This window comes from Sander vitreus, chromosome 12 (assembly GCF_031162955.1).
Source record: "Sander vitreus isolate 19-12246 chromosome 12, sanVit1, whole genome shotgun sequence".
Classification (NCBI taxonomy): domain Eukaryota; kingdom Metazoa; phylum Chordata; class Actinopteri; order Perciformes; family Percidae; genus Sander; species Sander vitreus.
The window spans coordinates 4732994-4747630 of NC_135866.1; the positions used below are offsets into that span (position 1 = coordinate 4732994).

A 14637-nucleotide genomic window follows, 5' to 3' on the forward strand; every position below is an offset into this window, starting at 1 on the left:
TGAACAGAGCTAACTTATGGTCTTTAATCAAGTCCAAGTCAAGTCTGATCTTCATATGGAAATTGCAAGTGATTACTCCTTCGTCTCTGAATGGTGACCATTCTTTCAATGCATTGGCATTGAATTATGAAATAAACTATGCAAGGCCTGACTTTCACTCTCTTTTTTTATTTCTCCAGGATGTAACTAGGTCAAATACTAGGATGTTTTTGCTTTCAAGTCTTGGTAAATTATCCACCCCCAGTTCTGCTCAGCTCTCTAATATAGGCAAAATGCTCAAAATTAAAAAAGTAAGTCAAAATTAAGTCATATCCAAGTGACTCTGGCTTAGATTTCTAAGTGACTAAATGTCATACTATCCTTACATAAAACATGCAGTCTTTTTCTTATACACAATATTTTTTTTATCCCAGTAGATAGTAATAGTGATAAAGTAGGAGGCTAAGTAGAAGTAAAACAAGCAACTCACAAATGCTTTCTTATATTTTATTGTGATGGGGAGTCATAAAAATGGAGCAAAACTAAAATAAAAACAATACAAAAAGACAGTGGATTTACAAAGGGTGAGGACAGAACAATGTGATATGCAACCTTCGACAGTACAATGGAAGTTGGCACAGAACAGAAAACAGGGTGGCGGGACCATCGGAATTTGGCTTCGAAATAAAAAGGGATCCTTCATTAAAACGCGACGACTCATGCTTTGAAAATCACAGAGTTTTAGAATTCAGTAGCTTCATAACGACGCAAAGAGCGGATGCACATGTAACAAGTTTCTATTTCTCACTTCATTCCTGTCTTTTTTCTTCTTTTTTTAGCTTAAAACAGAAGTCATGTTTACAGAATACATGTTTTATCTTTTTATGTTTTTTTTTTTGTTAAAACAAACTTCAGCTCCCAGAACCACATGTTGGGGTTTTTTGTTCGTCTTGAGGTTATTTTTCATACTAAAATATATTATTGTATCAATTCAAACTACAGTAATGTACGTTACAATGTGTAATAAATAACCATAAAAGAAAATATAAAAATAAGACACATAAATATAAAAAAGTCTTCTAAAAACTAAACAGGTACATTTTTTTTTAATCTGTGAAAAGGGTTCTAATACTGCCATTGTCAAAAAATTATACAGAGGACACACATAAAAAAAAAAAAAAAGAAAACAGACTAATATTATAAACACTGTTCGGTAAAACCAACTGAAAACACATCGACAGAGACCACATTCACTAACGTTTGAAGTGCGGGACAGCTTTTTCTTTTCTTTTTTACTATCCGAAACAAGTGCACAAGTTGGGCTGAATTATTTACTTCAAATTCATCTTGGTTTTGTTAATTTTTTGTATTTCTTTCCGAGCCAACCAGGTGGAGCAGAGTGTCTTAAACTTCAAATATTTCAATCTGCAGAAAATGGAACACTTTCTGTTTTTAAACACTTTTTTTAAACTGACTTGTGACATGCAGTCCAACATATTAAATCACTTCTTCTAAAAACTTTTACCATCAGCAGGAAATGAGTTTACAAGGCATTTCATATCCACAGCTAAGCTCAGTCCGGACTGTATTTCTCAACGGTTCCCACACCTTCCTCTGCTTCAAAAAGTCTTTACTTTTCAACTACAATTTAAATACTTTGGACAACATTGTGTAGCTAGGATTCTCAGTTTATCATTGTAAATTGAATATATTTGGGTTTTAAATTTGTGTTCAGACACAGTAAGACATTTAAAGGCACCATCTTGGCCCCTTTTACACTATTTATTGTTGACTTAACAATTACTCGATTAATCAAAAAAAAAAAAAAAAGAAAAATCAATGACCAAAATCGATAGTTGAAGCCCTAATACTGTGAAGCCCTAACAAGTGGTCCAAATACTTTTATAGGCCTTGCAAATATTTAAATTCATTTCACAGGATGCATCTTTCAGCTATTGTGACAAATTAGCTGTTCTGTGCAAGTCGACAAACATTAGTCAATATGGGTCTCGTGTAGGTAACAGAGGGACATAATACTGGCTACATGTGTAAAGAAGAAATGATAACACTGTTCAATGGCACTTTTAACAGCACACAGGTCTTGCATAAGGCTGGAGGCATTGGGGTGGAGCAGGGAACAGCCCTGGTCCTTCACGTACAGTATGACTTCATTTATAAGATAATAACACTGAAACTTTAAAGTCAACCAAAATAAGGAGAAGCTCGGTAAGAATGGGCGCGTGCGTTTCCCGAACCACAGCGGAGCCAGGTGAGGTGGAGTCTGCATTTCAATCTTCACCTGGAGACTCCACCCGTGTAGGCTACGCAGGGTTGCGAAAACACAGACCCCTGATGCTGGCTTTAAGGTTGTGACTCCACCTTCCCTGATAGGGCAAGTTTGGTTATGGCGTACAGAAGCCGACATCTTATCCCGGACTCCCCATCCCGCCCACAATCCTCCCCAAGAATGCTTTGTTTTCCTTAAGGCTAACAGTCAAACTGAAAACTAAAGTAATGCTAACTAGCCAACACTAACACAAACAACATCTTGCTAGCTAGTGTACGTATATAACACTGAAGGGCATACGATGCATGAGGCATGTATCCGTAGGTAAACCAGGAATACTGTAGTGCAGAGGTTTTTGTTCGTAGAACTCAATAAAATACTGATTTAGGAAACTTCATTGGCAATAAAAAGGTATAGAAATCTCTCATCTTTACAGGTTAAAATGTTTTCAAACAAGATTAGTAACACTGACCAAATGAAAACAGACAAACAAAAACAACCTGGTATGTCTCAGTAACAAGTCTAACACATTGATGGGTGAATTCTGCTTTAAAATCTGGACTTCTATAAACAATTTTAACACTGATATTTCATTTCCACAAGAAAAAAAAGTCATTTTTTTTTTTCCAAGTTCAGGCACACCTGGGTTTTTGTACACAGTAGTGGACCGTTAAGATCAGGCAACCGCTGTGACTTTCTCGACTTTTCTGCGGCTTTGTCTGAATTAACTCGAAATGTCATAACCGAGGCATTTTGAGCTGTCCCGAAGAGATTTTCCATCATTTTATTTTGGCGTTTGTCACCACTTCCTCTGTGGATTCAGCACTGTCTGAGCCCTCCCTGATGCTTTTGTCCGTATTTGCTTCACAGTCTGCCACTTCCTCTGTATCCGTGCTTTCCGCTTCCTCCTTCTCTTCAGTCGTTTCCTCCGTCTCTTTGTCCTCCACGTGACCGTCCTCAAGCTCGACCTCCACCACGTCACAAACAAACTCGTTGTCCACCTTGTCTCCGTCTGCCTCTTCCTCTTCGGCCGTGTCTTCCTCCGCCATCTCCTCGCCGTCCTCGTCCTCCTCAAAGTTGCCCTCGTAGATCTCGCACTCGCCGTCGTCCACCTGCACCACCCGGATGTCGTCCATGCACATGGCCTCGTCGTCCTCGTCCTCGCTCTCCCTCTCGTCTGAGTCCATTTGGGAGGGAGGGGTCGTGGTCCGGCTGTCCGACTGCGGCCCGGCGCCGAGGGGGCTGCCGAGCTCCGACTGAGCCTCGCGTGGCCCGGAGCCGGAGCTCGGCCCGTCCTTCTTGCAGTAGGAGTAGCGGTGGTTCATGTGCTGGGAGTATGAGCCCGAGTGGGAGAAACGCTTGCCGCACTTATCGCACTGGTAGGGTTTCTCACCGGAGTGCAGCCGCGAGTGCTCAATCAGGTGGTGTTTGTGTTTGAAGGCCTTCTTGCAGATGCTGCACTCGTGGGGCCGCTTTCCTGCAGATGACAGAACAGTCAGACAGAAGAAGAACTCAAACAGTCCGATTAAAGTAGTAGAGGAACAGTATTATCAAAGAAATACACAAAGTGAAAAAAACAAAAGTGTGTACTTCACACAAAAGTGAAGTACAAAGTGAAGTGCCAGTACCTAAGTAGTAGTGTTTGTTAGATGTCTTGGAGTGGTTTATGGATTATTATAAGGATCCAGCCCCCTACAAGGTGTCACAAAAACATCTAACGGTGGTTGTGAGTTGTGTTGGGCAAGTTACTTTAAAAAAATAATTAGTTACAGTTACTAGTTAGTTCTTCCAAAAAGTAACTAAATTAGTTATTCAGTTACAAATTATGAAAGTAACTAGTTACTTCAGAAAGTAACTATTGTATTACTTTCAAGTAAATGTTTAAAGGCTCAAATGTGACCACACCTCCACCTACCCGTCTTTAACGGGACTTAAAATACATGTGCATGTTCAATTATTTATGATAAATCTGAATATTATAATGAAATGGACACTTAATACAATACAGTACATTAACAGAAACAATGTACACAAATCTAAACTATTTTAATGTGGCTGTGGGACAAAGTGAGACTAGCCTCCAATCAAATGCCATGTATGTAGATATTATGTTTATATAGTGGATCGATACAAATAACACAACACCTCAACAGGCCACAACTGGGCAAAATTAAATTATGCTTGTTAAGCACTATACCAAAAATAAATAACAAATATATACACTATGTAGTGCAAATAACGTAAGTGGCCTGATGTTTATAGCTGTGCGCTGGTGTGTGCGTCGAGCCAGCATGTGTTTGTGTGTGTGTGGGGAGTAGGTGATAGAGCGAGGGAAAAGTGAGAGAGTGACGACGATTAGCGACTCTAGAGTCATATAGTAAGAGAAACAAAGTGTCTCCCCTGTTCTTTCTGACCACGGTGGAAAATCTGTAGCAGGAAAAGTTAACCCTCTCCTTGATTTCATAACGCCATACCTGACTCGCTTGCTCGCTTGTGTTGTTCGTTGTGTGTCCGACTATGCGTGCTTTCAAACACCCGCCCAACTCTACCTCTGATTGGCTTACCATGAAATTTTACTCAACTTCAGCCAATCGTCAGCATGTATGCGCTTGCGTTGTGCACTGCCCACTAACCAAGGAAGAACAGTAAAAAAAAGTATTTACCTCTCGGCTCAGAGATCTAGTTGGTCTGATGAAAAAAACAGCTTCAAATATAGTAACGCGCTGCATTTTTTTGGCAGTAACGATAACAGCGTTATTAAGATGGAAAGAGTAATCAATTAGATTACTCGTTACTGAAAAAGAGTAACGCCATCATTTATAACGCCGTTATTCCCATCACTGGTTGTGAGATGATTTAATAGGATAAGCTAAAACTGTCTTTATTAAGACTTTCCTCTAGTCTCTCTCCCCCCCCCAAGACATTTTTCAACATCTTCAAAGCTGAAACAATTAGTTGATAAATCGATCAGTTGATTGATTGGAATCAATCAAATTCATTTTTCAAAAACAAAGGTCAAACATTGCCTAGGTCCAGCTTCTAAATTATGAGGAGTTGCTGCTTTTCTTTGTTTAATGTAATAATAAAGTGAAGTCTTTAGGTTTTGGGATGTATGAAAAAATAAACAATTTGATATCATCATCTTAGGTTTTGGAAAACTGAGATTGAGCTTTTTTTTTTTCACTTTTAAGCTCAAACGATTAATTGATCAATCCTGATATTAAGCGTATAAATATGCAGATGACAAAAGGTCAAACGCTTTAAGAGTTCACAGGCCAAAAAGGGTAGGAGCCACTGCTTTAAGGTAAAAAAAAAGCGAGTATGGTCTAGACCAGGGGTCACCAACCTTTTTGAAACTGAGAGCTACTTCATGGGTACTGAGTCATACGAAGGGCTACCAGTTTGATACACTCTTCTGAAATAACAAATTTGCTCAGTTTGCCTTTAGTTATATATGATTATTAATGATTAATGATCTATGTGAAGACACTGATCACGTTAATGATTTGTCATTATCAATAATTATCAACAATGACTTAACAAGGTGGGAAACATGTTGCCGGTTAGCATGTCGTGAGTAAAAGTGAGCCAAAAAAAAATAAAAAAACAACCTAATTACTTCTTGTGGCCTGCGTATTCACAATGAGTACAAATAGCAATGCAGATTAAGACTAGACAATTTCCTAGGCAGATATTGATTTGGGACTATATTGGGTGGAAGCACAGCCGAAGCACTGCTACTTTGGCGCAGAGATATCACGCAACAACTCTGTGTGAGTACGGGTCTAATATGGGTTGATCTATCCCGTAAAATACAATAATAACTTACTCTGTGGACAGCTGTTTTTTTGGGTCCATTTGGCGTTTTTCCCAGTTGACTTTATTGCACCTTAAAAAAAGTCGAGGACTGCAGGATGGATCAACGCCGAGAAATCCTCGGTAGCTGTGACACACCTGCGGGCACGCTCATCTTGATCTGACACGTTGAGCCTGGTCATCAATAACAGTACCTTGTCTCACTCGTCACAGCACAGACACTCTATTTCAGCCGGCATAGGTTGGCATATTCCCCCACACTCACACCACCAGTTCATGTCAGCTCTCATCCTCACGTCCTCAGGCTGTTGAGCGATCGCAACCTACTCCTCCTGTCGTTCTATTTCCAAAGCACACAGCTCCTCTTCTGAAAACTCTGGTTCGTAGAGGTATGGTTCTGGATCTTGACTGTCTTCGTCTCTCACAAAATCCGCCATGTTCATCGCCATTCACTGTCTACTGTAGGCAAAATAGCCAGCTAATATTCACGCCGGTGTGTTGACGGAAGTTGGGGGTTTTCAGGTGCTGCATGATATCTCTAAGTAGCAGTGCTTCGCCTGTGCTTCCACCCAATATAGTCCCAGATCAATATCTGCCACTGCATGAAAAGTGGGATTTTCGTCAGTAAGCAGCACTGTAGATTGTCGTGGAAGTTCAGGTTTACGACTGTAAACGGCAATTTACAGGCAACACCGAAAACTGCCGTTAATTGTCGGAAATTGATGTGGGCCTTGCTTGGCAGTTGTCCCCCCATGACCCCCCCTCCCCTTAATTCTAGGGGAGGAGTTAACATGTAAATGAAAATGCTGTGAGCTATACAAATGCAAATCAGGGTAGCAGCAAGGGGAGTTTTACCCCAGGTGACATTTTTCTAAAAGGTATTAACTTAATTTTAAGAAAATCTCTGGTATAAATAGATCAGGCTCAGTACAGCCTAATTGTAGACTCTTAAATTTTTAGCTTGAATTGATTTATTTAATGAAAGTATGCTAGATTAATTACTGTGTATGTCATTAGCAATGGCCAATGTTATGTAAAAAAGATACACAAAACAATTTATTTCAACAATTAGTTTTTAACAGGCTTTGCCATAAAGGTAAAATGTGCATTCCATGCAAACAACATCATAGTCTCCCAGAGCTCATCCACTGTGTATAGTGGCATGACTACAGTGACCTTTCTTTGGTCTTGCTTAGGCCTGCACGATATTGGAAAAAACTTACATTGCGGTACAAGAGGACATAAATAGCCCTATTTAGAAATACTAAATAATTCTCAACTACTGGGGTGATTTTGTAGGGGAGTACATCTACAAAGAAAATAAAAATGAAAAAGGAAATTTTCTTATGTCTTTGTTGAACAAAAACCAAAGCAAGTAAGCGCTTCTCTGAAGTGATTTTGGAAAGGGAAATTAGGAAGAAATACACTGGTTGACTGACATGACACCATTGTATTCATATAATATCAATCCAGGCTAAAGTGAATGATATTAATAATGCATGCATGTTGCTTCCTCTAAATTTCAGATTGTGGTCGACTAGCGGGGCCTGCTTTGGTTGTTTGATAAATTGATTAAAATTGATCATGACTGTTGGTCTGCTGTGCATGCAGAGCCTGCATGTCACCAAAGAATTTCTAATAAGGGAAGAAGTTCCACTCTCTCGTTACTTCCGGCTTCTGAACTGGTTGCAGTTCCACCAGAGTTCCATATAGGGGGCGCTCACAGGCCAGTGCAGAATGAATGGGACTCTATGGAGCTATACCCCTCAAAATCCACTTTTCTCAGGATATAATTTTTTGTCTAGTAATTTGAATGTTGCATTCGAAAGGGGAGGCTAAGAAAATACACACTGCTGGGTGTTAGATTTTTGTGGCTTTTTTGTTCTAAAAAGCCTTTTAAAATGTCAATGACGTCATACACATATACGGCCAGAGATACTGCTTTACGGCAAGCTCTGAGTCGCTTCCTTTGTTCTCTCGAAGCATCGACAACACAGCTGACAGGTTATGCTCTCCCTGTTAATACACGTGCTAGAAAGAGGTTTGCTAATGTTTTAAAGACCACGCCAAAATATTCACTCAGACATTCTGGTTCTGCTTCGGATGCCGTCAAGCGGGATCTTCGATCGTAATCAGTCCTTCACTGACCAATCAGCATTCATTAGCAGAATGCTAGCGTGTTATGGGCAACAACGACTCAACATGTAAGAAATTGAAAGGACACAAGTCCATTCAACTTTTGACCTATAATCCATGTTGAACTTGCAAAAACTACAATCAAATCTGAGATTCCTCAACGACAATCAGGCGAAAGAGACACATTTAGCCGTCTAGCTCCATAGAGTCCCATTCATTTAGCACTGGACCGCGATCACCCCCAGTGGAACTCTGGTGGAACTGCAACCAAATTCGGTACAATGGGGCTGAATAGGGAGTGGAACGGCTTTCCGTAGACCGGCTTTGATGTCACACTCTTGCAACAAACTGTGTATCCAAGAGCACTTAAATCAGTGTAAATTACGTTATATCAGAAACAGACTGCTGTTGTAGATTAGTGTTATGTTTCCAGCGTCGCTGCTCCGAACCATAACGTTAGTTGGGACAGACGCCTTGTTTCTTTAGGCTAACTATGTTAGCTTTAGCCTGGCTGGTAAAATGGCCGGGATATGTCGTGATTAGGTGATTTAGTCTTTGCAGCGAACATAAAACACTGACTACTGTAGCTTCAATACCCATGGAAAAGCACATGCATCACTGTGTCAGCGGCAGCTGTCGCTTACCGTACTTTTCTACACACGGGAGAGCCTCACTTCCCATAACAACCCCCCCCGTCGGACTAACGTTACGTCACATGACCACCTGTCTTAAAGGGGAAGGGTCGGTAGCAATCATGGAAAAGCACATGCATCACTGTGTCAGCGGCAGCTGCCGCTTACCGTACTTTTCTAGACACGGGAGAGCCTCACTTCCCATAACGACCCCCCCCTGTCGGACAAACGTTACGTCACATGACCACCTGTCTTAAAGGGGAAGGGTCGGTCGGTAACAATCATGTAAAAGGAGAACGGTGAAAGTTTACTTTTTTATCAAGCAGCAAAGAAGTTGTAGCGTCAACATCGCAACGTCCTGCGATGTGACTATCGCGCATGCACACATCGCGATGTAGACGATGAAACAAAATATCGTGCAGCCCTAGTCTTGCTCATCCAAGATTGTCTGGTGGAATGGAGACAGAGGCACCACTGTACAGTTTTCTAAGAGAAGTCTTTCTGCTGACACCAAAACACTAACTCCTCTGAGAGTTAGAGCAAAAGCTTCCAAAGTATGGGAGTATTTCAGGCCAACTGGTAAAAGAATTGTCTGTACAGTCTGTCAAACTTCACTTGCTTATCAAGGAATTACAACCACGCACCTAAAAAGGAAACACACAGGAGTTGTTCAAGATGTGCGGAGCGTTTTAATTTTTTTCCTCCATGTCACCTCGGGGCTCCGTAAAGATGCGCCCACAGGAAACGTAAGTATATGATTATTAATGAAACGGTGAGCTAGTCTGTATTGTTTATTAACTCTTGACAAGTACAATGACTGTCTTTTGATGTTAAACAGGCTACTTAGACTTTGGCAGTAATGTTTTAAACCCCGCCATGCACGCAAGTTTAAACGCAAGCAGCACAGAGCTGTGTGGCTGCTTTCAGTGCGATTCATTATTAAGCAGAGCTAATAAGCGGGACCAGTGTAAGTTGCTTTATAAAAGTGTATTTTTTTGGTCTTGTAACTTACAGGAAGCAGTACGCCGTCTTCACAACTCGGAGACAAATTGTAGGCGCTACGAACCGGAGCAAGGGTAAGATTTAAAGAATATGCTTTCATTCTGCTGTATAAGGAAATAAGATACGTTAATAGACCGATCTTAACCGTACATTTTGTTTTCACAGACTAACCTCGCCTCATAACGAGGCAGTGACCTATTTGCTCGGAGCAAGTCCAAATTTACATGATGTTGACAATGACGGCATTGTGTGTAAGTAACATTTCCTGTTTTCTCATTCCTTGTTTAATTTTACTGTGTCTTATGTTTTTTATTTTTATTCATACCACTCTCATTTAATTGTTTTCCAGCTGCCTGTAATTACGAGACAGTAAGCAGGAGCTTCAGGTAGAAACAACCAGATCTTGCATCGCAGGCGGAAGCTGTGAAGAGTTCAGCTCGGAGTCCAGTGAGAAGAAAGAGGGTACAATTAGATCCGTTTTGGTCAATGTGACTATTTTTAATTAATTAATAGATATGTTGTGTCCATACGCAGTGCATCGCGCAGTACTGATTGCCTTTATTGATTGTTTTTACAGCTGCTGAAAGCGAGACAGAGTGTGCTGGATTGTGTGTCCTTTTCGCACCACAGACGAAAAAACAGACGTGCAAAACGGACCGAATTAAGACAGAATGCTGCCAGTTCCATTTTTTTTTTTTACCAGTTTACAATTTGTTGTGTAGGCTGTGTTTGTTGTGTGCTAATAAAGCTCTCTTTTTGAATAAACATCACGTTCCTGGCCAATTTTCCTTTCCTCAATAAATTCACGTCCATACCGGTGTGTTCATATTTGTGCCTAAGCAGGGAGCTGCCCTTCTGGAAGACTTTGGAGCAAAGGTCACACGGGTAGACGCCGTTTTCCAGCCGCCGCTTTTTCATCAGCACGGCTGAGTCCAAGTCGTTCTGCTCCTCCACCATGGAGACGGCATCAGAGCTGCTCTCCAGCCTCTTCCCCTGCTGTAAACGGAAGAAAATTCACCGTTGTTGCTGTGGTCAAATACTGTAATGGCATGTGTCGGGTGAGGACAATAATCCTAAAAGTAAAGAAAAAGAGCTCAGTGATGGTCACGGTTTCAATCTAGGGCTTCACAATACTGAATACTGAAAGCAACACAACTGAGTACACTTTAATATCTGCTTATATATCGCAAATAATATCGCTATCGCGATGTTAAACAACGTTATCGCATATTTTCCTCATTCTTTGTCTTTGTGAGCTACCTAGATGTTAGCTCTAAACCCATGTGTTATGTAGTTTTATATAGTGTAATGTTATTTTGTTTTTTGAATGACTTTTTCTTGGGTTTTTATGGTTCTTTTCCTTGTTATTTTGTTTATACGTGTTAGTTTATGTTTCCTTTCTCTTCCTATATGTGTCATGAAAAGTTCTAATATTGTCTGATTTCATGTTTTTTTGGACCCCAGGAAGACTAGCTGGTTGTCTAGGCGTCAGCAAATGGGGATCCTTAATACGTAATTCAAATTAATTGCCCACAGAGGAAATGTTGTTTTGTAGAAATAATAATGTTTAATACTACCAACCGTGTGGCCGTTCAGTACGACAGTCTTTGTTCCGGTTGCGCTGCCGGCTGTAGTGGCGTAGGTGTAGGTGAGCTGGGGGATGAGGATGGTGCGTTTGGTCGTGGTGTTGATGGCGCTGAGACAGCCCACCGTGCCCTGACCAGCGATGGCCACTAACGTGGGCAGCTGTGTGGTAGTGACGATGTTGACGGGCCCTCCGGTCTTGTTGACGTAGAAGGTTCGCCCGTCCAGCTGCTCCTTCCTCAGGCAGGTCAGGTTCAGGGGGTGCTCCTGCTGCTTGGCGGGGGGCTGGGCCGTCTCCAATGCTGCTGCGATGTGTTTAGGGAGGGAGAGGTCGAGCGGCTCGGCCTGGGAGTCCGGGGTGTCCGGGTCTTCTGGCTCACTCTTAACGATGACGAGGTCCCCGGCGTTGAGGCTTAGTGGTGAGGAGTCTGACGGAGATGCGCTGCCAGATTCGGATGGGGCTTTGTTGGAGGTTTCTTGGGAGCTGTCCTCCTGTGCCTCACCGTTATGATTCGAGGCGTCCTCCGAGCTGAGACTCGTGGTTTCAGTCTTTTTGGAAACCGCTGTAGCGCCACTGTGATATTTGCCCACATTTTTCCCAGAGTTCATCTTGGCAAACCACTTTCTGACCACATCCACGGGAATCCTGACAGACTCCGAGATCTTTGACAGCTCCTTCTCGCTGGGTTTGGCATTGGAGGCAAAGTAGGTCTTGAGGAGTGAGAGCAGGTCGTCCACAGGCGGCTCCTCCAGCGTCACCCCTGCCTCGCTGAGCAGAGCAGCAAACGAGGGGTCCAACGCGGCTGAGTCAACGGCCTCCCCGTTGGCTGCTTTGCGGTGCTGGAGGAGATGTAGCGCCTCCAGGTTGTCGGGACAGTCATCGCAGAGTAAACACGAACTGGAGCTGTTGACTTTTGGCATATGAGCTGTTTGGGCATATGAAGTCTTGACAGGTTCCATTTCTGTCTGCGGGGCTGTCTCTATGTCTGGGATGGCTACCAATTCGGGCTCGGCCTTTACAATGGAGAGGTCGGCCACCTCTGGTGTCGAGGGTCTGTCTGTCTTGGTGGGGGTGGGGGCTGCAGCAGTGGTGACAGTGGGAGGGGGAGCAGGATTGGTTTTGGCAACAAGCGGTGCAGGCTGGCCCGTGGCAGTGGTAGCGGCTGCGGGGCTGATGCTGTAGTTGATGATGATCTTCGTTGTGCCGTCGTGATCCACAAAGGCCGGCAGGCTGATGATCTGCTGCTGGGGCTGCTGAACTACGATTCCCTGCTTTCCCTGCGTCACCACCCCGTTAGCTGTGCCCAGCACCTGCCTGAGCACGTTTCCATCCATCGCCACTTTGAGCACATTCTGCAAGTCGTTCAAGTGGATGCTGATGGGCGACATGAGGCCGACGGCTGGCACCACCATAGCCATGCCCTGAGGCAAGGTTGCAGCTGGAACCATAGCTGGCTGTGCCGTCCCTCCGTTCACCACTCCGTTGGTACCAGCTGAAGTTGCCGGTGCCGCCATCATGGCCTTGCACTCGTATTCCACAGGTTCTGATTTGATCTGGGTGACGGGGAGCTGCTCCTGGAGGGGCTTGCTGTCAGCTTTCTCTTTGAGAATCATGCGGGCTGGAGCAATTACGACCGGTGTGGTCTGGGTGGTGGGTGGGGGAGTTTTGATCGGCAATCGAGGGACGCCATTGGGGGTTGCTGCACACTTCTTACTGCTGATGTGGGAGCTGTAGGAGCCTGAGTGGGAGAATCGCTTCTTGCAGTTTGAGCATTCATATGGTTTCTCACCTAAGAGTGGCACACAGAGAAATTATAAAAACTGTTAAAAGAAAAGAAGCTCTATCACATGATTAATTCTCATTTAAATTCATCTTTGTATTAATGTTACACAAATGTAATGTTTGGCAGTATGTCTGTGTTTACCATGAATGTGGTAACTACTGGTGTTGTTGCCAACAGGCAGACTGCTTTCCTTTACTTCCGCTATCAACTTCTTTTCTACTTCTTCTTGCTTATTCACCTTTATTTTGCTTCGGAGAGTACTGCAACGAACAGCGCGTGTCTCGGACTCGGAGTCGTGTATGGCTGCAGCCTGGAGACTCATGCCTCCCCTCTCATGCCCTACCGGCTGATGCTGTCCCCGAGCTTTGACTTTTCAAAATAAAAGCTTGCGTCTGGTCCGCTATTTTCGTACTTTTTTACGTTTTTGAACTAAACAGTCATGCTAATGAATACAATTCTTTTTTCAGCAGATGTCTTAGTTTCAACACGATGGAGCTAGCAAAGCAGTTTTGTGTTTACATCTGCGGGCGGGATTTATTCACTTTGGGAAATCCCACGGTCTCTAAAGCTACAGCTCAAATTGTCTGGCTGACTAAATAGGGAGTGACTAGAAATTCTGTCTTTTTTTTGTATTTCAAGAGCGAATTGCACCACAATATGAATACAGATTAATTATCACTTATTTTGTTGGTAACCGTTACCACTTGAGGAGGCCCACACTTCAGTTATGCGCCTTTTGGACCTCGAAATTAAACCCTCTCATGTAATATGGCTTAAACAAATGTCAAGACAAAAATGTGTCACCACATCTCCACCAGCTTATGACTATGAATATAATGCTACTCCATAACTAACACCACTACTGCGTTGTACAAAAAAATTTAAAGTCATCGCAGGTTTCATCAAATAAACAACAAACGTTAACATCATGGAGACAACATTAATTCACAAATCTGCCAAGTATAGGCTATGTATGGCTATCGTTAATTTAAGAGTTTAAACGGCGTTCAATTAATTGCATCATGCTCACTAACCTAACCGTGACTTCATTTAGGAAATAATTCACGATTTCGTATTCTGAACATCTGAATTTACCGTTTGACACGCCCAGGCGTGAGACGGGAGGAGCATGAGACGATAGGCTTGTTCGAGATGAACTGCGCCTCGCCTGTCAAGTGGCTGGGGGCGGTGACAAAAATCCGCTATCAAGTCGGACAGTTTCCAGACGATTCCAGCAGCCTTCAGGCTGAACAGGAGACAGAAACACTGTGGTCCAATTCCGATTTAATAAAATGTTATCAGACCCATATATCAGCTCCTACACAGTCTCCAGTTGTTTTTATTATGACAGAGTAGCTGTCAAAATGCTCTACATCTGTTGATCTGTTGCTGATTTACACTGTAGATGATCCGTAAT

At 42.7% G+C, this 14637-nt stretch overlaps 1 protein-coding gene across 3 annotated transcripts in view; it reads right to left on the reverse strand.

The window, feature by feature from the left end:
• Positions 1-472: 472 nt before the first annotated feature.
• The window catches only part of zeb1a (zinc finger E-box binding homeobox 1a), a 91030-nt gene continuing 76865 nt past the window's right edge, over positions 473-14637 (reverse strand). For all 3 annotated transcript variants that reach the window (XM_078263510.1, XM_078263513.1, XM_078263512.1), the window contains 3 exons: positions 11434-13226; positions 10668-10848; positions 473-3743 (listed from right to left, as the gene is read on the reverse strand). In XM_078263510.1, the coding sequence (XP_078119636.1) occupies positions 3046-3743; positions 10668-10848; positions 11434-13226 (2672 nt within the window). In that variant the 3' untranslated portion in view covers positions 473-3045. The remainder of the gene's footprint in view (positions 3744-10667; positions 10849-11433; positions 13227-14637) is intronic.